The sequence below is a fragment of the Juglans microcarpa x Juglans regia genome, chromosome 2S (assembly GCF_004785595.1).
Source record: "Juglans microcarpa x Juglans regia isolate MS1-56 chromosome 2S, Jm3101_v1.0, whole genome shotgun sequence".
Classification (NCBI taxonomy): Eukaryota; Viridiplantae; Streptophyta; class Magnoliopsida; order Fagales; family Juglandaceae; genus Juglans; species Juglans microcarpa x Juglans regia.
In genome coordinates this window covers 8127067-8146306 of record NC_054597.1, presented here as the reverse complement: position 1 = coordinate 8146306, position 19240 = coordinate 8127067, and the positions used below count along the sequence as shown (strand labels likewise).

The window sequence follows — 19240 nt, the reverse complement described above, 5'->3', positions numbered from 1 at the left end:
CTAACATTATTCTTTACCAAACATTATAATTTAGTACTCATAATATAATATTATAGTTACATTAATTAGTATAATATAATAATATTGTTATACTAATACCGTATATTAACTACAAAATGAGTATATTGATACTTAAATATTGATACTCTACGGTCTTATATTTGTATAAAATAATATTATTATTTATGCTTGTAGTTATAAAGCATATGTATTATGTAACAATTAATACTAGACGACTACTACTACTACTAGTCACTAGACTCATTACACAATAGACACTAGTCTAGTAGTCTACTAGTATGAGCTTATTGATTAATAATAATAGATATTAATACTGAATATGTATATTACTATAGTTTATATAATCTTATGAATACAATATTACTAGAGTCTAGTGATTAATCATATATAAAGTAATAAGATTAATAACTAGTGATAAGTTATTAATAGTACTTCATAGAATGATAGAATCATAAGTACGATGTAACTTCTAGGAAACTTCTAGGGCCAGAGATTATTCAGTAGACCACAGAGAAGATAGATACCATTCGGGTTAGAATGAAAGCAGCTCAAAACCGACAAAAGAGTTATGCAAATAAACGTCGTCACCAGTTAGAGTTTGAGGTGGGAGATAAGGTATTTTTGAGGATTGCACCGATGAAAGGAGTTATGAGATTCGGAAAGAATGGTAAGTTGAGTCCAAGATATATTGGACCGTTTAAGATTCTTGATCAGATTGGACCAAAGGCATACAGGGTGGCTCTTCCACCGGCATTCTCGAGAGTGCATAACGTGTTTCATGTGTTTATGTTGAGAAAGTACATCCATGACCCCACGCACATCATAAATCATGAACCCCTTCAGATTCACAAGGATATGACCTACACTGAGAAACCAGTGCAGATTTTGGACAGGAAATAGCAAGTGTTACGAACTCGAACTATCCCTCTGGTTAAAGTACTGTGGAATAATCATACTATCAGCGAAGCATCTTGGGAATTCGAGGAAGAGATGCGAGTTAAGTATCCTCACTTGTTTGAAGAGAATTTTTATAGCTTGTAGCAAATTCCGAGAACGGAATTTTTGTAAGAGGGAGGATGTAAGGCCCAAGTGTTGTGAAGGCCGGACCGTGTGCAGGGCCCAGCCCTTTCCTTGGAGGAATGCAAAACGGCGTCGTTTGGGGGTAAGTTTCCCTTCTCCCTCAGCTCCCCCAATTCCTTCTCCCCCTCTTTCTCTTTCGGTTTCTTTTCCTTCTGGTTTTCCCTCGTGTCCCTCTTTTTCCCGTAACCCACTCCCATTCTCGAGTTCCTCTCTTCTCATTGTTGGGTCTGTTTTGTGGTTCCGAACCCCATGCCCTAATTTTTCTCCATTTTCATTTTCCCTCAAAATCGGTTTCTCACCCGGTTGCATTCCACCATTTCAGCAGATTAAAGTGTCCCTCTCCCTCTCGCGCACTACTATATTTTTTCTGCAATTGGTTTTTCTCTCTTCAGACGCAGCTTTCCCTCTTTCCATTTGGTGATTTTTTTTTTCTGCCTACAGGTTTCTCTTTCTCCCTCTCTTTTATTCTACTTGTAAGACCCTGAACTCAACCCTCTCAGCCGACCCTCTCTGTTTCATCACTTGAAGACTTTGTTGTTGCTTGTGGTTTCTGGTTCGTGGGTCTTCGGTTTTGGCTTTTCATGTAACCAGTGAAGCCATTACGGGAGAATTTAACTTTCGCTGGTAAGCCATTCTCGTTCTTGGTCTCATACGCACGCACGCACACTTTCACTTCAAGTCCGTTTATTTTCACTTCAATAAAATATTTGAAAGTGTAGTTCGTTAGTTCTCGGGCATTTTTGTGTGTAAGCAAACACCTTGTGTTAGAATGGTCTTGGAGTCTTGAATTATTTGGATCGGATGTGCAGTAAACCAAATGGATACTTGGAGTTGAGTGGGCTATTTTTGTACTGTTCGGGTTTCTATACGACCGTTTGGAGTGGAGCTTAAACTATTTGGAGTTACATTGTTATTGTTGTTTTGGTTGAGTTGTGATGATTGCTTGAGGTTAGGGGCCTTTGAAGTGGGGTTGATATTTTGATTATTTGTGTTTGATGTTGACTTCGGTAGGTGTATTGGTAAATATTAAGATTAGTATATGATATTTTGGGTTGAAATGCGGGCTATCCAGATTACTATATGGTTGGCTTAGTAAATTGTTTTTGCTATAATATGGTTTGGGATTATGGGTTTTAATTATTTAGATGAACGTTATGTCAATTGTCGTTTAATACTCAGTGTATATATTTTCCTATCGATAGGTGACGAAATTTTTAAAGGTCGAATTCAAGACATAGATAATATGCTATAGGAGTCAGGTAAGCAGGATTCCTATACTAGATTTTATACGAGTTAATAAGACTGAGGTTGACTTTCTGAAAACTTGCATATTTTGTGCTGTAATGAGAACTTGGAAAAAACAAAAACTAACCTCGGTCGCTTATTTGCATTATTCATGAAATTTGTGTGAAAAGAAAAAATATTTTCTGATATGCATTGTATAGACATGAGCTAAATTCTGTCATGTAGTCTCTGAAATCTGAAAAAGAGCGATATTGAGAATCTAAAAAATTGTGCATTTATTTAGAAAGATGTTCTGACTTTTATTTTCAGTATGTGATAATGATCTGATTATATTTTGGTACTATGTTTTAAATTGATATAACATCTGAAAACCTTTGGCATGGTGTACTGATTTTTGAATCTGACTCTGTCTCTGCTTTGCTCTGCTCTGCTCTGTTATGCTCTGCTCTGTTTGGGTTGGTACTAACTTCTCTGTCTCTGAGTGTACCCACTTTGAAAACAAAGTGATCTTATTGTAGTCTTTCATGTGTGCACACTCGGGGCTCCGAGAAGAATAAGGGAAAGATTTCATCTCTGTCTTTACTTGGTTTGGCCATCGAGGTTAGCACAACCCTACCACGGGGGTGAAATATGGTCTTTGCTCTGTGCGATGTTCTGTTTTGATATGATGATGATACTCAGTTTATGTTATGCCAAAGTATTACGGGTTTTACTTGTCTTAAAACCATCGCTCTGTTACTTTTGGAAAACATGTTTTGTTCAGCATGATAACTCTGTAAAATATTTTGTTCTGCATATTGTACTTTGTAAATGCCCATGTTTGCACGCTAGCATATGTCTCTTACTTACTGAGTTGTTGATAACTCACCCCCTTTCTTCATAATATTTTCAGATGATGTGGATAGTCCAATTGAGGACCGGGATTAGTTTGGTGAGCCTAATTAAGCTGAGAAAGGGATGTTAAAAGAATGAATTCTGATGTCCTCTAGATTTAATATCTCTTCGATTTAATTTTATCTTGGGTTTAGACTTGTTAAGTTATCAGTTTGGTTTGTTATGACTACTAGGAGATTATGGACTCCTTAGTTTATTTTTGTTCTATTGCGGTAATGACCTTGTAGAGTTTTCAGGGTTTTTATTTAGAAGACATGAGATTGAGTTTGCTAATAAAGTTTCTTTTTGGAGATTTATTTTAGTTGTGTTGGAAAATATATTTATAAATGACAGGTAGTAATTCTTCAAGCCATCCGGATTTGGGGCGTTACAATGATAGAATCATAAGTGATAAGTTATAAGTTAATAAGTTATGACTATAGTCTATAGCCTATAAGCACAAACTTTTGGCTATTAATATGATATATTAATATTAATATTATAAATTAAATTTATAGTATATGTAGTGGACTATAAATATAAGTCACTATAATTCTATATACATAATTAATAATACGTATATAACTTTTGGGTATTATATATATATAAATATATACGAGTCGAGCTTCATACGAATTTGTTCATGAATATTATTCAAGTCAGTTGAGTTTTATACGAGTTTATATCATTTAATAATCAAGTCTAATTTTATATTTATAAATTATTTATTTAATATTCGATTCGAGTCAATTTTAAATTTAATCGAGTCAAATTCTAACTGCCGTAATTATTAGGACTGATCTTTTGGTGCATAGCTGCACTTACGTGAACTGGTATTAGCTCAACATAAATTAATCCTATTTTTTCTTTTTCATATTTTTTAGAAAAAAAAGTCAGCAGTTAATATGATTAATTGAGTGCATAGAATGAAAAAAAGAAGTTGCGTGCGTGCGTGCTTCCCAAAAGATATCCACATTTTCTTCATTAATTTACTAATTTATAAAGTCCGAGACTCACTTGAGAGTTAAGGCGCCGCACTCGCAACATGATCATGCACCTTGGGATTCCGACTTAACTTTTTAACCAATGACAAGTCACTTTCTAATAATATCATGAGTTGCGTTATTTATAAGTTGACACGTAAATATATTATTTATTTTGAATATAAAATAATTATAAAATCTAAATATTAATATAAATATTAATAAATAAGTTTGTAAATAAATTTTTTCACAAAATTATTGTTAAAAATTAATGGATAATTTCATTTTATTTTAATAAAATACAAAATGATAAATTAGCATATAGTTTTTTTTCATTATTATTTTTTAATCTATAATCGGAGCAACTCCATGGGTCTCCACTCTCCACTCTTTGGTGATTCGTCACGTGCATCACTTGCTTGCCGCTACTCCCTTATTAGCACTGCTGATCAGTGCTCACAATTGCCTTCCGTCTCTCTCGTAAATGGCTATTCCAAGCTGCCTCTCGCTCTTGTCCTCATCTCCCTCTCCCAAGCTCTACAGCTACTCTTCAGTCTCCCCAATTCTTACCTCAACCTCCTTCCTCTCATCCATGTCGGAATTCAGACCCAAACCAAACACTCCCCCGCTCCACAGTGCCTGCTCCGTTTCGAATCCCAACTCAGTAGGCGAAGATTTGCCTCTGGACTATGGGATTGGTTCCCGAAACCGGACCCGAGCGATCGTAGAAGAGCCGGTGTCCTGCTCCATCCGACGTCCTTCAGAGGACCTCACGGGATCGGCGATCTTGGAGACGAGGCGTTTCGTTTCGTCGACTGGCTTCATGATGCTGGCTGCTCCGTGTGGCAGGTCCGTCTCTTCGCGCTCCGTTTGGTTGCCTAGAAAGGAAAACCTAAGTTCGGAGATGGTTGCATTTTCTTTTTTATAATGATTCATTGGGTGCGTGATATAATTGAACAAAAGAAAAGAAATGCACGGGAAAATTGAATTGTTGTCCCATTTATTTTTCGTGTGTGCAGGTTCTTCCTCTTGTTCCTCCAGGAAGAAAGGCTAATGAAGAGGGGTCGCCCTACTCCGGCCAGGTGACTGCTCATTTTAATAACTCAACTGCTATGTGGCTCTCTCTTCTTTCTTTTCGTGAGAGGATCCGCTTTTTAAGGATATTGTAAAAATCACGTTTTAGGCCCCAAGATATAAATATAATTAATTTAATCTCACTCACAGTATTATTAATTTAATTATTCAATCCGATTATCGATCTAGATACTGCAAAATCTTAAACCCATATTTAATAAAGTAATAAAAACAATCAAGATGAATCATTTTATAACGGAGTGAAGAACTTTTCAAATAGTACAACCACTTTGGGGCATCTAATCCAAAGTATCCACTTTAGAAAACTTACGTTACAAATAGTTGTCACATACATTTGTACTTCCAATTGTTATAATTATCTTAAAAGATAAAACTTTACCATGTATTTTACTCGATCACAATTTATGCTTGTACTGTTGTACAACACTATTTATTTTTGTGTTTTATGATTTTTATATGATTGTCGACTCTCTGTCCTTGATGGAATTACTTTTAGGATGCAAGTTGTGGTAATACTCTCTTGATATCTCTCGAAGAGCTTGTTAAGGATGGTCTGTTGATGGAGGAGGAGTTACCAAACCCAGTGTGAGGACTTATAAATCCGGAGTGCACCATGACATTAAGCTATGATTCTTCATTCATACGTCTATCTTTTTTTTCTTTCATGCAGTGACGCTGACCGTGTAAACTTCTCTACTGTTGCTGACCTAAAGGATCCTCTGATAGCTAAGGTACATTGTCTAAAGCAATATCGGGGCTACTTCTTGTTTGATTTTGTCATGTGAGTCAGAAATCGTACTGAGTCAGTGACTCAACCGACCACTTGCTGCAGAACCCCTTATTTCTGTATAATAAACTATTACACATGATATGTTGGCTTCGCCTATATTTAAAAAAAAAAAATTCCTATTTACCGATAAAATTCATATTTACCGATTAAAAAAAAAAAAACTATTACACATGATATGATTCTGTAAGTGCTATGTGCACTTTATAAAGTTTCGCTACCATTATTGGTTTAGAACCAAAGCAGCATTACCTCTCCCGTACCATCGCAATTACTACCCAGCTGCTACTGCAACTACATCCACTTTACGTTCACTACCACTCCCATATGAGTAGCAACGCCATAGTATGATTATCACCGATCAAAACTCCACAGAACCATCACTACTGCAAATCCAAGTTTGAAGTAGTTTGTCCAATATGACAAATACCTCCTTTCTTTTGTTCACAGTTCATGAGCAGCGTGTCTGCCGATCTGTTAGTTGTGCTTTGAGGATTTTTGATGGAAAGAGGGCAGAGATATTGGAGGTAGTGAGACCAGGATACTATGTTTAAAGAGACAAAGAAAGAGTATGAGTGTGTTTAAACTTCAAAGATAAAACGGAAAGAGGAATGTTAAACCTTTTCAATAGTATATTTTCAGATCTGTAATAGTGAAATTGAATTAAATAAAAGGGAGGTTTATTTTGGACTTGTATCCAGTTTTCATCTGTACACTAAAATGCTAATAACTTTGGTCCCCTTTTGTTTCTTAGGCTGCAGAGAGGCTTGTTTTGAGTGAAGGTGAGCTTAAGAGTCAGCTTGAGGCTTTCCGCAGAGACCCTAATATATCTAGTAAGGTTTTCTTACTTTTTACTCCTGCTGACCATATCATACACATGGTTTTCTAGTAAAATTAATCCCCCCCACTTCCATCTGCATCTGGTGGTTTTGTACTTAAATGACTACTAAAACTCTGGTCTTGTGAATACAACAGTTTAGGCAGCAAACTGATATTCTTACCATATTCTCTCATATTTAGAGTTATTACTTGACTTGAGCTATACTATGAACCATTGTAATTGATGGACGATTGAAATGTCCGAAGGCCAATTAAAACGACTTTTTTTTGTCTTTTTTTGTTTAGGATCCCCTTTCTTGTTTTGTTATGCTTTGTCCTTTTCTTTTTAAGGAGTGTGTTCCAATCGATATGCAATGACTTCTTCCCCATTTGTTGAAGTTAAGTTCAATAAAACATTTGCATATATTTTAAAATTTAGGTTGCATGGGAATAATTAACTTACAGGTAGATTTTCTATCATAAGTTAGTGGGTCTCATTCCGGTCTAGTTTCTGGTTGAATTAGCCTCCGAGAGTTGCTGTACATTGTGGACCCTAATCACTATATCCCTTCTTATGTATGTCATATTATTTAAATTTTGGCAGGCTGGCTTGAAGATGCAGCTTATTTTGCTGCTATTGACAACAGTATAAATGCTTTCAGTTGGTATGAGTGGCCCGAACCCATAAAGAATCGCAATCTTGCAGCCTTGGAAAATATTTACCAAAGCAAAAAGGATTTCGTAAGATCCACATAAAATATGTTATTATATTATCGGCTTATAGCTACTGAAGCATCTTTCATGATGCTAAGAACCCTCATACAAGCTCATGGTTTCTTTGTTTCAGATAGATAATTTCATTGCCCAACAGTTCTTATTCCAACGGCAATGGCAGAAGGTTCGCAGTTATGCCCAGATGAAGGGAATCAGCATAATGGGTGACATGCCCATTTATGTAGGTTACCACAGTGCAGATGTTTGGGCAAATAAGAAACATTTTTTGCTGGTGAGTAGGTCCTTAATGAATCATGGGAATTGTGAATATTAAAACATGCTTTTGCAGTATCCTATCCTACTGTAAAATACTGAATATCTATTTGTCGAACAGGACAGGAAGGGTTTTCCACATCTAGTTAGTGGTGTTCCCCCTGATGCCTTCAGTGCAACCGGTCAGCTGTGGGGCAGGTTCATACTACACTTGACTCTGCCATGAAATCATTTATTCACATAAAATTATTTGTTCTTGGACTTTATTTTGTGAAGACATATATGTACGTATAGTAAGGTCAGCAGTCTAGTTTGACACGGAATAAAGTTCCTTATTTCATGGTGATATCTCAACCTACTGCACATGATGATTGCTTTGTACATTTTTTTTTTTGCATAAAATTTTTCCTTTACTTCTTTTCCTCCATATTCTGCTTTGATTTGTTCTTTTTGATGGGGGACTTAGTTCTTACTTGACTATGGAATTTGTATTTGTCATTTCAATCACCTAGACCATGCTCTGTCCAGAATTGCTCACTGAACACAAGGAAATATACTGGGTTTTGCCACCAATTCCTATTCAACTATATATGTTGTTTTATTTTGATATCTTTTGCAACAAGCCTGATCTTCCTTGTAACTCATGTTTACTCTGATTACCCTTACATAATACTTAATCCTTTAATCCTTTTGTACTTTGCTTTCTATATTTTTCAGCTTATTACTTAACAAAAATAATTTTCAGCTTATTGATTAACTTCACTTCTGATTTAAAAGCCCTTTGTATGATTGGAAAGCCATGGAAAGAGATGGATTTTCATGGTGGATACGCCGCATTCGACGTGCGCAGGATCTTTATGATGAATTTAGGATAGACCACTTTAGAGGGTTTGCTGGCTTTTGGGCAGTCCCTTCTGGTGAGAGAATTTTAGATTATGTTTGGCTGATGGTTGTTTGTGTATGTTAGTCTAATACATTGCATTACTGTGCAGAAGCAAAAGTTGCAATGGTTGGAAGATGGAAGGTGCGCTTTTTGCAATTCAGAGCTAATTATAATTTCTCTTGAGTTATCCCATTCTCCACTCCAGATGTTATTTTGTGACAGTAGGTGGGACCTGGAAAATCCTTATTTGATGCAATCTCCAGAGCAGTTGGGAAGATTAATATAATAGCAGAAGATTTGGTATGTTTGATCAGATACATTTAAAAAAGAACTTATTTCGGTGGCATCATATTACGTGCTAGCAATCATTGGAGTATAAAATCCTATGTTGCAGAGGCCTAATTTTAGCAATTTTAGAAGAAATTATGTCGTTGATGCGATAATATATCAACTTGAATAAAGTGACTTGAAAGCTGTAATGTTTTGTCATCTTATGGTCTATTGCACAATTTTGGTAGGAAAATAATGTGGAAGTGAGTGTGTGTGTATTGTGCTACGATTGTTGTATAAACAGTTGAGCTCAACTGAGCATATTTTTCTTGTTCAGACTTCTGCGCAGACACAGTCAATCAAAAGTGTCATGGTCATGATGCTCCCTTGTTTTGTTTTATAGCATCATATGGTCATGATACTTAGAACATTCATTCGGATTTGAACAGGTTTAAATACTTTTAGAACATTCACTGGGGTTTGAACAGGTTTAAATACTTTTAGAACATTCACTGGGGTTTGAACAGGTTTAATTACTTTTAGAACATTCACTGGGGTTTGAACATGTTTAAATACTCTGTTTCTTTGGTACTGTCAATGGCTATTGTGAAGATTACAGCATGTGGCCTTGGCAAAGGGAGCATCCTGCTTAACATATCCATTGATTTTGTTTCATATTTCTCATATCTTGTACTGTCATGTGACAGGGAGTTATCACGAAGGATGTAGTCCAGCTTAGGAAATCCATTGGGGCTCCTGGAATGGCTGTCCTCCAGTTTGGTAGTAAATTATTTTTATTTATAGTACATTTGCCTTTTAAATGGCTGTGTTTGTGACAGGCCTTGAATTTTATGTGGTGTAATTTGTTGTCTTTTCTGTTTTATGGTCCAGGTTTTGGAAGTGATGCTGATAACCCTCACTTGCCTCATAATCATGAACGCAATCAAGTGGTGTACACTGGAACTCATGATAATGACACAGTAAGATGCTTCCACGCTATTGACTTCTTTCAGTTTGTTGCTGGATTTGTCTTCTTAGTTGGGGAAAATGGGAAAATGTTTCACATGATATTATATAACGTACCTCTTTGTGCTTGCATAATCTTTGAGACCTTTAGGCCTGGTTTTGTTTTACAAACATTTGAAACCATCTCATCCTATCTCATCTCAACATCCAAACACCATTTAAACACATACATTTTTAATTTCAAATTTTCAACTTTTTCATTTAATCATTACCTAATCATTACAACTTTTCCAAACTTCCAAATAAAACACAAAAACAATTTAACCTTTTCAAATCTCAAAACAAAAATAATATTAAAAAAATATATTGTAACCCTCTTTTAATTTTATAATTTTTTTATTCAACTTTTTCTCTCTCGTTTCCCAAAATCCCATAACATTTACAAATTATCTCACTACGATTCACAAATTTATCAGCTCATCTCATTTTATCTGTGTAACCAAATGAGGCCTTAACTGCTATTTGATCCATCGCATATTTTTGGGCTTGTGAATTATATCTCTAGCAGATTTATTCCAATTCTATGGTTCTGATTTCAATTTTTTTTTTTTTTTTTAATTTTAATGGAGCCTAATAACTGTTGTTCGTGTGTTTTATAGATCCGAGGTTGGTGGGACGTTTTGAAGCAAGAAGAGAAGTCCAATGTGTGTGGTTTCTTATCGTACCAATCCCTCATCAACACCTGAAATTTCAAATGTACTTGAACAGGTTCACTTCTGCTAGTATTCTTATGTAAGTTGACTGTTATCTCAGGTACTGAACTATCTCCCAATTACGGAGGAAGATCATATCCCATGGGCCCTTATCCAGTCTGTGTTATCTTCAGTGGCCCAAACTGCAATCATACCTATGCAAGATGTTCTGGGGCTAGGAAACTCTGCCAGGATGAATATTCCTGCCACTCAGGTAAAGTATTGCTAAAACCGATTGAGAAGATAAGGGTGTTGTGCAGCTTTTTTTTTTTTTTTTTTTTTTTTTTGTTTTTGAACCAGAAGGGGTTGATGGCAGATAATGTAACCTAAACCACAAAAGGGGATAAAATGTCTGCAGGCTCATAGGCCATCGAATCTCCCAAATCATATTTTTCTTCCACTCGGGAGATCATTCTAGCCGAGTCTATAAACTTGAACTAGAAGTCTTTATGCCCATCCTATTTAAGATAACACGAGCAGTGGTACCTTCGAATTGCATATATAGTCAGTTAGAATCTAGGAGCTATATCTTTGAGAACGCCAAGTACCCCTGTTCTTCTTACCGTTTGGGTTATAGATCTATCTTTTCCTTGTCTAATATAAACAACAGCTTTTTGGCAATTATTTCTGTTGATTTTATCTTCTAATTAAAATTTCATGCTGTGCATATGTATAATTTCTTTCTTCTGATCATAGTTTGGAAATTGGAATTGGAGGTTGCCTAGTTCAGCAAGCTTCGATAACCTGGAGCCTGAAGCAATGAAACTGAAGAGTATGCTTTCTATATACGGCCGACTGTAATACTTACATAGAATGTATGCCGAGTGTAATAATATCATCTATGCTGAGATGTCTATAAGCGGCTACAACTCGACCCCGGGGGTTTGCCATCCGTCTTTTTATTTAATTTTGTAATAGAACTACGTATATACAGTAAACCATGTATCATTAAGAAACTTTGTATAACTCGAAAATAAGACCTATGAACAATTCTGGCTTTTTCTTTATTTGCTAATTTCATCTGTTGATTAGCCAGTGATCAAGTAAGATAGCATCAAATTCAATCTCTTCTGTAGCCAAAATCTATATAGATAGACTTTATTGTAGGCAAACAAACTGTTGTTGAAGTTGCAATCTCTCAGAGCATATAACAGCAATACCCAAGAGCATATATATATATATATATATATATAGTGTATAATTGTTAATTAATTACATATAGGGAACAAATATTTTGTAGCCTAGCAGGCAAAGGTACTCTTGAAAACCATCTACATTGCTTCCATTGCAAAAATGACTGAGGCCAAGGATGATGAAAAGCTACATGTTTGAAAGTTCAAGTATGATGAAGATTCTGATCTAACTATGAAGCTTTTTCAATGGCCTCGATGCACTCCAGTACAGTTGCCTTCTTTGACATTGCTGAGATTAGGGCATCATGAATCACCTTGTTATTTTTTAAGAGGGATCCTGCAAACAAAACCTGCAGTGTTTTCCCCAACATCAAATTCTACTATCTAAGTGCATAAAAGAACTGTTTCCGGATAATAACCATCTAAAATTTCAGTGAAACTGGATACAAATCATGTTAGGATCTTACAGCCCATCTAGTGAGATTCTGTTGCTGTTCTTTGCTAAGCTGTGGCTTGCTTCTGTTAATAAATCTCTATAGAAAACACAAAAAGAAAAGTAAATTTATGACTATCAATCACCAACTGTTTCAGAACATAAAAACTCAGTCTTAGACAAATATTGGATATACACCTGAAGAGTGAAAAGATCAGCTGATTGACCAACCACTTTGTCATATTTCAGACCTTCTGCTGCCAGTCCAGCCATTGCTACCACTGCCAGCCTGAGAAAGCCATGGCAGTTTATTTCTCCGTCACCAGTCATATATAAGACAATTCAACATTATACGAATCTACAAGAATGTCTCCCCTTCTGTTGACAGTAGTTTCTTAACATTTCCTTTTATGCAATATCTCTTGCAGTACTAATGCAAACCTTCAACACATATTTCAATACAGTGGAGTGTTTAGTGAGCTTCTTCTCAAACGTTGAATGATAAAGTGATGCCATATTTAATTATCCACTGTCATATAGCTTGCTTAAAAAACCTACAAACTTAGAACTTGATGACATTATTAAGCAGTGATGTAGTTCAAAAACGCATCCCACAATTTTTGGAGAAGGATAAGAGACTCATAGACACTGTACGAGGATACCTGTCTAGTTCCTTGGTATCAAGCTGCCCACTGTATATCAGCTTTTCCAGCCTTTCATCAATGAGATTGACATGCTCTTTTCCAATATCCAGCGAATAGCCCAGAATGGGAAGGCCAATTAAATAAGCAACTAAAAAGTTTATGGAGAACATTATTTCGTCAGAATTGATCAATTAGGTGCCTCATATCTTTGGCACGGGCATTAATGCAGAGAGTACCTAAAAAATGAGCTGCTTCATGACTGGTAATCCTCTCCTGATAATCAGGAAAAAATGATGAAAAGCCACCAATAGCAGCCTGAAGAAGCCTACAATATAGATTAGAGCAGCATTTATAAATGCAAAATCCCTGAGTTGTAGACCAACTACAAAAAGTAATATCTCGAGGACTTCACCCAAATTAAAATTTATATAGAATATTTAAGGAATAAAAATTATAATCCTCTAGAGCTATTTCTTACCCAGGAGAAGTGCTTCCCACAGCCAAAACAACTAAAGATATGCTTCCAATCAAGTAAGGCACAAAGAAACCCCAGTCCTACGAATGGTAGGAACAAAAGATATCAGTATGGACTCTTCAATATTTTCCCAGCGATTTATTACAAAGTCAAAGCATCCAAAATCTTATAGCTCCAACCAAAACACAATCACATGAAAAAATCTCCATGGTGGGCATGAAAAGAGAACTTACATAAACCATAGGAAGGATTCATTTGAATGTGCTATTACTTGAAACATAATATGTACTGAATTAATGTAATAACAAATATATTCAAAGGCTGATACAAAGATGCACATGCAAAGAGAATCCCTTGCATTTAAAGTCCTAAATTTACTTCCTAAATAATGGTCTTGACAGAATTGGAAAAGTCGTACTGGAGGGGTTGCAGGACAGTAATTAAAAAAAAAAGTGCAGCTTTCTAGTTCACTTTGATTTCTTATTCTCTGTCTATGCATGTGGAGGGTTTTTGTTGCTTTTCCTCCTTATGGATATCACTTCTAATTATTCTGAAGGCATATAGGAGTTGATAGTTATAGTTTAAAATAAAAAAATCCTAGAATTGTGGCTCACATCTACATGCAAAATTCTAAATAATTCTTAATACTCTTGGGAATATTCTTAAAATAGCTGAAGAGGAAGGAAAATTATTTCATGAATCTATACTAATTGTGCTTGTGTAAAGATATTAGCTTCATTCTTTAGTGAAGATCTTACACAAATTGAGAGAGGTTGAAGTATGTGAGCAATCAGATCAAGTACAGAGATTTTCTCTCATAGACGTTTCTTGGTTGCCTATTTTTCTGAACTTTCTACGTAGTTCGCATGTCCACAATTTATGTAGAACAAGATTTCAACAAATATGAGAGGCTATTTTCCCAAATTCATTATTCTCCCGAAAAAAGAAATAGGAAGTGAGAATCTAATACCAGTTGTGATATGATTTGTAGCCCAAGCAGAAATGAAGTGAGATTTTTTTTTTTTTCTTTTTAGGTAATCAAGAAGTTTTATTCATAGAAGTAGGCAAAGGAAGTGAGAAATTATTTATTGTAGTGTTAAGTGATCCAACACTGTCATGACTCAATTAGCAAGAAATATTCCAACTTTCTTTCTCAATGAGCATTTTGCCCTTTCATATCAATGAATGAGAAGAGGCTGCTTGAATCTAACAATGAAAATTGATACAAGACGAATATGCCCTCTCAATCATGTTGTTTAAGATCATTTAAGTTACATGCGGATATACATAACAGGAAAAGGGATATAATCAAATTTACCCCAGGAAGCTGACCAGCAAGAACGCCTAAAAATCCTGTTGTGCCAACCACAGTGAAAAGGAAAGCCGCCTGTCTCATTGAAAAATTTCAATTTTATGAACAGCAGCTTGAATCAATTCTTTTGCCGTGCATAGAATAAGAATTGGAATGAAAGTGCACCCAAAGTTTCAGGAAATTTAATAACTTTATATCACCACCTCAAAGAAGTCCCATTGGCTATGGGTATGAAAATAGTAGGAATTAAAGAAAATATCAAAATATTGAAAATAAAAATTTGAAATCCAGATGAAAATAGTCAAGAATTTTGCTTCATTAGAACACTTGGATTGAAGCCTTTTTAAGTTTTGTTTTTTTTTTTTTTTTATATCACTTTATTAGAAAAGGTTGCAACATTTTTCAAATTAGTCTCTGCACAGGAAAAAAAAAATCCCATTCTTTTCAAATCTATCTGCTGTGGATTGAAAACTAAACAGGTAAATGCTATATACAGAGTACAAGTCAACAGCTAAAAAGAAAGAAAAAGATGACTAGAACATAAATCTTTTGTTCACCCTATTGCAACAAGCACAACTATAGAGTGCTAGTGTTGGATATATTCTTACATCATTTCTGACACTTGGGATTGCAAGGTTCTCGGCATTTTTCATTCCAAGAGTTGTCAATTCCCGAAGAGATGTCTGGTGCATGATGAGATGGTCAAACTATTTAATCTAACAAAGGAAGATAACAGGATAAACTCAAAGCAGTGATATACGTTATTCATATACATGTATGCATGGGTTTGAAGGTGTGGCTAATGTTTTGAGTACCACTTCCCAGAACTTCATACTTGTAATGGAGACTGACCATACGGCGGGAAACATATGGCTGAGAACTCCATCTCTTGGCCCAACCAACTTCATTCAGCTGATCAAGTGCCTCTTTAACGGCAGTGCTATCTTTCTACAGCAAAAATAGATACGTCAATTGGAAACAGTTACAGGACTTAGTATGCCATATATTGTTTATATATATATATACACACACACACACACACACACACACACACATATATCTATAAACAATTAAACCAATAAAAGAGTTTCTCTGAATCGGTAAGCACATCCAAGTGACCTAGCATGCCAATGTGCATGGGTCTTTTGAGAAACAAATGGATATAGAATCGAGTCTTCTATAATGATAGACTATTCGTGTAGGGTATCAATCAGATTATCAGGACATGGAAAGAATGAAGGAAAAGACAACGACAAATCTCAGCAAGTCCAAGAAAAAGAATAATTCCAATAGAGTCAAAGAGGTTCCAAATCTAAGAACCAAATTAAATCCAAAGCAAACAACCTCTCCTAACGACAATTGGAAAATACATTTGATTGTAGACCGACTCAGCAAAACCATATATAGATAGCTTCACAGGCAAACATGACATGGAACTTAGACGCGAGAAACGTGCAGTGAAGTAATGAGTCATATTCTCAAAAGAACCTTGGCAATGGCCGATTCGAGGGTCTTGAGGTCGACGCCAGGGGCAGCAGAGGAGGCTCTGATTCGCCATTTCTGGCGTATGATTTTGGAGCATTTTGGGTAGAGAAGAAGTTCACTGGTGGCAGGCTTTGAGAGGGAAGCCATTGTTAACGACATCGTTGTGTTGTAACCTCTGAAACTCGGGGCACTGACACGATAAGGCTCGGTGCTTCGGGTTCACTGGTTTTGTTTGGCGCCACAACGACATCACGTGGATCACACGATGGAGTTAGTTTACGTAGAGTTCTCATTTCACGTAAATCTATACAATTATATATTTTAAAAAATTTTAAATTACGATGATATTTTTTTTTTCTTTTATCTGTTCTCATTCATCAATAGTCCTCCACTCAGGACTGTAAACAGAATTTCTCCCACGATATCCAACTTCCATTTCAATAAGATTAGAGTCTTTTATTTCTTAAAGAATAATAATACACTTATACTTATTTTACTACTAGTTTACTACTCAATTCTTTTTATTTTTTCCTTTTGCTATTTGAATCTAGATTAAAAATCTTAGATATGATTGTAAGGGTTTTCCCCCATATGTCTTAGTGGGCCAGAGAAGGGTAACTAAGTGAATAAGAGACAAAGGCCCAGTCCTTTACAAATAGACTCTTCGACCCGGCTCACGAGTAGACCCCCTAGACACAACCTCCATGAGAGAGCATACTGCAGGGAATGGGACTTGCCGTTCTGAAGGCCCTTCGAACAATGTTCAACCTTTGAGTACTTGTCCACATAAATGGGCAGGAAGTAAGGAAAACCCTCGATCCTCTGACAATGAGTCATCGACGGACAACCAAGGACGCTAGATGGGTAAGGCAACTCGGGGAACCACGCCGCATTAATGGCACCACTACTCGAGCTACACGCCACATTAATGACACCATCGAAAATGCATGTTACATTAAAAGACTCTGACGAAAGAAACAGTAAGAAGGACGCGAACTCCATGGAGGCAGACACGATCTGTCCCCTCCCCCCCTAAGACTCTCGGTATAAATAGCAACTTCCATGTATGAGAAAAGCTCTCTGATCCCTAAACTCTTTCATTATTTAAAAACTTCCAAAATACTCTACTAACTTTGGCATCCAAGACTCCTCAGCCCTCAGGCCACCCTCTACCAGTTGCTTTCTTCTCTATTTCCACAAGCCCAATTCTTAAGACCTGAGTTGTTAGAACCTAACCTAAAGGCATATGAAACACGACGTTAATAGTAGCGTCGTCTATGGGATCCTTATAGATCTTGCATGTACTTCGTATACCTGCGACAACCCATTCCGGATGACTCAGAAAAGACACAAAGGAAGCCATAGAAGTAAGACTGAAAGCTATGGAGAACTAGGTGACGAAGCAAAGGCAGAACGAGGAGGCAAAGCCCAGCGACAATGAGCACATGAGGTCCCGAAACATAGGAGCTAGAGCAAACGTGGAGGAGGAGAGGAAGAACATGGAAGACGAGCTCTGTAATCTCAAAGGAAAGTATGAAGACATTGTAAGGAAATTGGGCATATCGTCATCGGTGGACTAACTGCTCACAAGCACTGGTCTACCCTACAAGGAAGAGGTGATGGTTGTGCCCTTACCACCAAAGTTCAAGGTCCCTACCATGGAGATGTACAATGGAGGGAGGGACCCCCTTGAGCACTTGGAAATCTTCAAGGCTCACATGACATTGCATGATTTCTCGTGGGAAATGGCATGCAAGGCATTCCCGCTGACCCTAAAGGGGCCAACACAAGTATGGTTCAAATTTCTGGCACCCAATTCCGTAGACAGTTTTGGCGAGCTAGCTTGACTATTTTTTATCCAGTTTATGTCAAGTCAAAGAAGGCGATGCCCAATAGCGTAACTGCTTACCATCAAGCAGGGAGAGGAGGAAAGCTTAAAGACGTATTTGTCTCAGTTCAACAAGGAGCGTATGACCACCGATGACCAAGATGAGAAGATAACCCTGGCGGCGCTTCTGGGAAGGGTCTGGCCATGATCATAGTTCATGGCCAAGCTAGCGAGAAGGACTTCTGTGACGCTGCGGGAGTTTATGGACCAAGCTGACAACTTCATTAATGCCGAAGACACTATTAAAGCCCTAACAAAGCCAAGGAAAAAGGAGTTGGAGCAAGCGGAGAGGAAGGCAAGGGCTCCAACCAAGACTAAGGCCCATGAGAAGCCAGAAAAGAACTCCCACAACAAGAAAAGAGGGGAAGCTCCAATCAGGGGACCGGGACCTCGCTTCGACCGACCCGTGTTTACCAACCAATGGGCCAACACCTCTGCCGCCCACGAAGAGGATAACCGAGGCATTGTCTGCAGCTATTGCATGTACCACAGGTCCACCTTGCACAACACCAAAGACCACTTCTCCCAACAAGGGAGGAGGGAACATGCAGAACGGACGAGGCAACATTATCCCCCCACCCGAATACTGGAGTAGGAAAAGAGGGGAAGATTGATGAAAAGGAGTACGGACTTAGTCAACAGACGCAAAAGGGAAAAAAAACCTCGGCAATGACCACAAGCACGAGGGCCGTAGCAAGATCATCCTTGCTCACCACCGCGGGAGGACCTCCACTCGAGAAAATCTGAACCATAGCAGGAGGATTCACAAGCGGGGGCACTTCTTCCTCAATCAGAAAGGCACACACTAGGCGAGCTCAGTACCAGAAAGTGTATTCGGTGGAATACCACCCCACCAAGCACCGAAGGGGTGAGCCTACTCCAGTCATCTCCTTTGGGGAGGCTGAAAAAGAAGGGGTCTTATACCCCCACGATGATGTGCTGGTGGTGACGATGTTGGTTGCCAACTTCACCACCCAAAGAATTGACAACGGGAACTCCGTAGACATCCTGTTCTAGGAAGCCTTCACCAAGATGGAAATAGATACTGCCGGGCTGCATCCAACCCCCATGCTAATGAAGGGCTTCTCCAAGAATATGGTTCATCTAGT

The 19240-nt window shown here is 37.2% G+C and overlaps 2 protein-coding genes across 6 annotated transcripts; one reads left to right on the top strand and one right to left on the bottom strand.

Annotated features, from left to right (window-relative positions):
• Positions 1 to 4566: 4566 nt before the first annotated feature.
• LOC121252076 (4-alpha-glucanotransferase, chloroplastic/amyloplastic) lies at positions 4567 to 11768 on the top strand. Its single transcript, XM_041151547.1, is given in 17 exon segments — positions 4567 to 4894; positions 4897 to 5051; positions 5222 to 5284; positions 5794 to 5882; positions 5968 to 6028; positions 6839 to 6917; positions 7508 to 7644; positions 7751 to 7909; positions 8012 to 8088; positions 8668 to 8807; positions 8883 to 8914; positions 8999 to 9073; positions 9751 to 9823; positions 9935 to 10023; positions 10669 to 10713; positions 10823 to 10975; positions 11458 to 11768. Coding segments are annotated over 17 exon segments (1740 nt in total). The 5' UTR covers positions 4567 to 4686; the 3' UTR covers positions 11563 to 11768.
• Positions 11769 to 11909: 141 nt separating this feature from the next.
• Positions 11910 to 16487, bottom strand: LOC121252077. Of its 5 annotated transcripts, none has more exons than XM_041151553.1 (10): positions 16247 to 16487; positions 15594 to 15706; positions 15367 to 15441; positions 14765 to 14833; positions 13450 to 13526; positions 13208 to 13296; positions 12990 to 13119; positions 12526 to 12616; positions 12362 to 12427; positions 11910 to 12244 (listed from the first exon to the last, which is right to left on the bottom strand). In XM_041151553.1, the coding sequence occupies exons 2-10, from the start codon at positions 15642 to 15644 to the stop codon at positions 12125 to 12127; spliced, it is 768 nt and encodes a 255-aa protein (XP_041007487.1). In that variant the 5' UTR covers positions 15645 to 15706; positions 16247 to 16487; the 3' UTR covers positions 11910 to 12124. The 5 variants fall into 5 exon arrangements, with proteins under 5 accessions (XP_041007487.1, XP_041007483.1, XP_041007482.1 ...); XM_041151549.1 differs by having other exon boundaries at positions 12990 to 13065; positions 15611 to 15706; positions 16247 to 16485; XM_041151548.1 differs by having other exon boundaries at positions 15611 to 15706; positions 16247 to 16483.
• Between the last annotated feature and the right edge of the window lie 2753 nt (positions 16488 to 19240).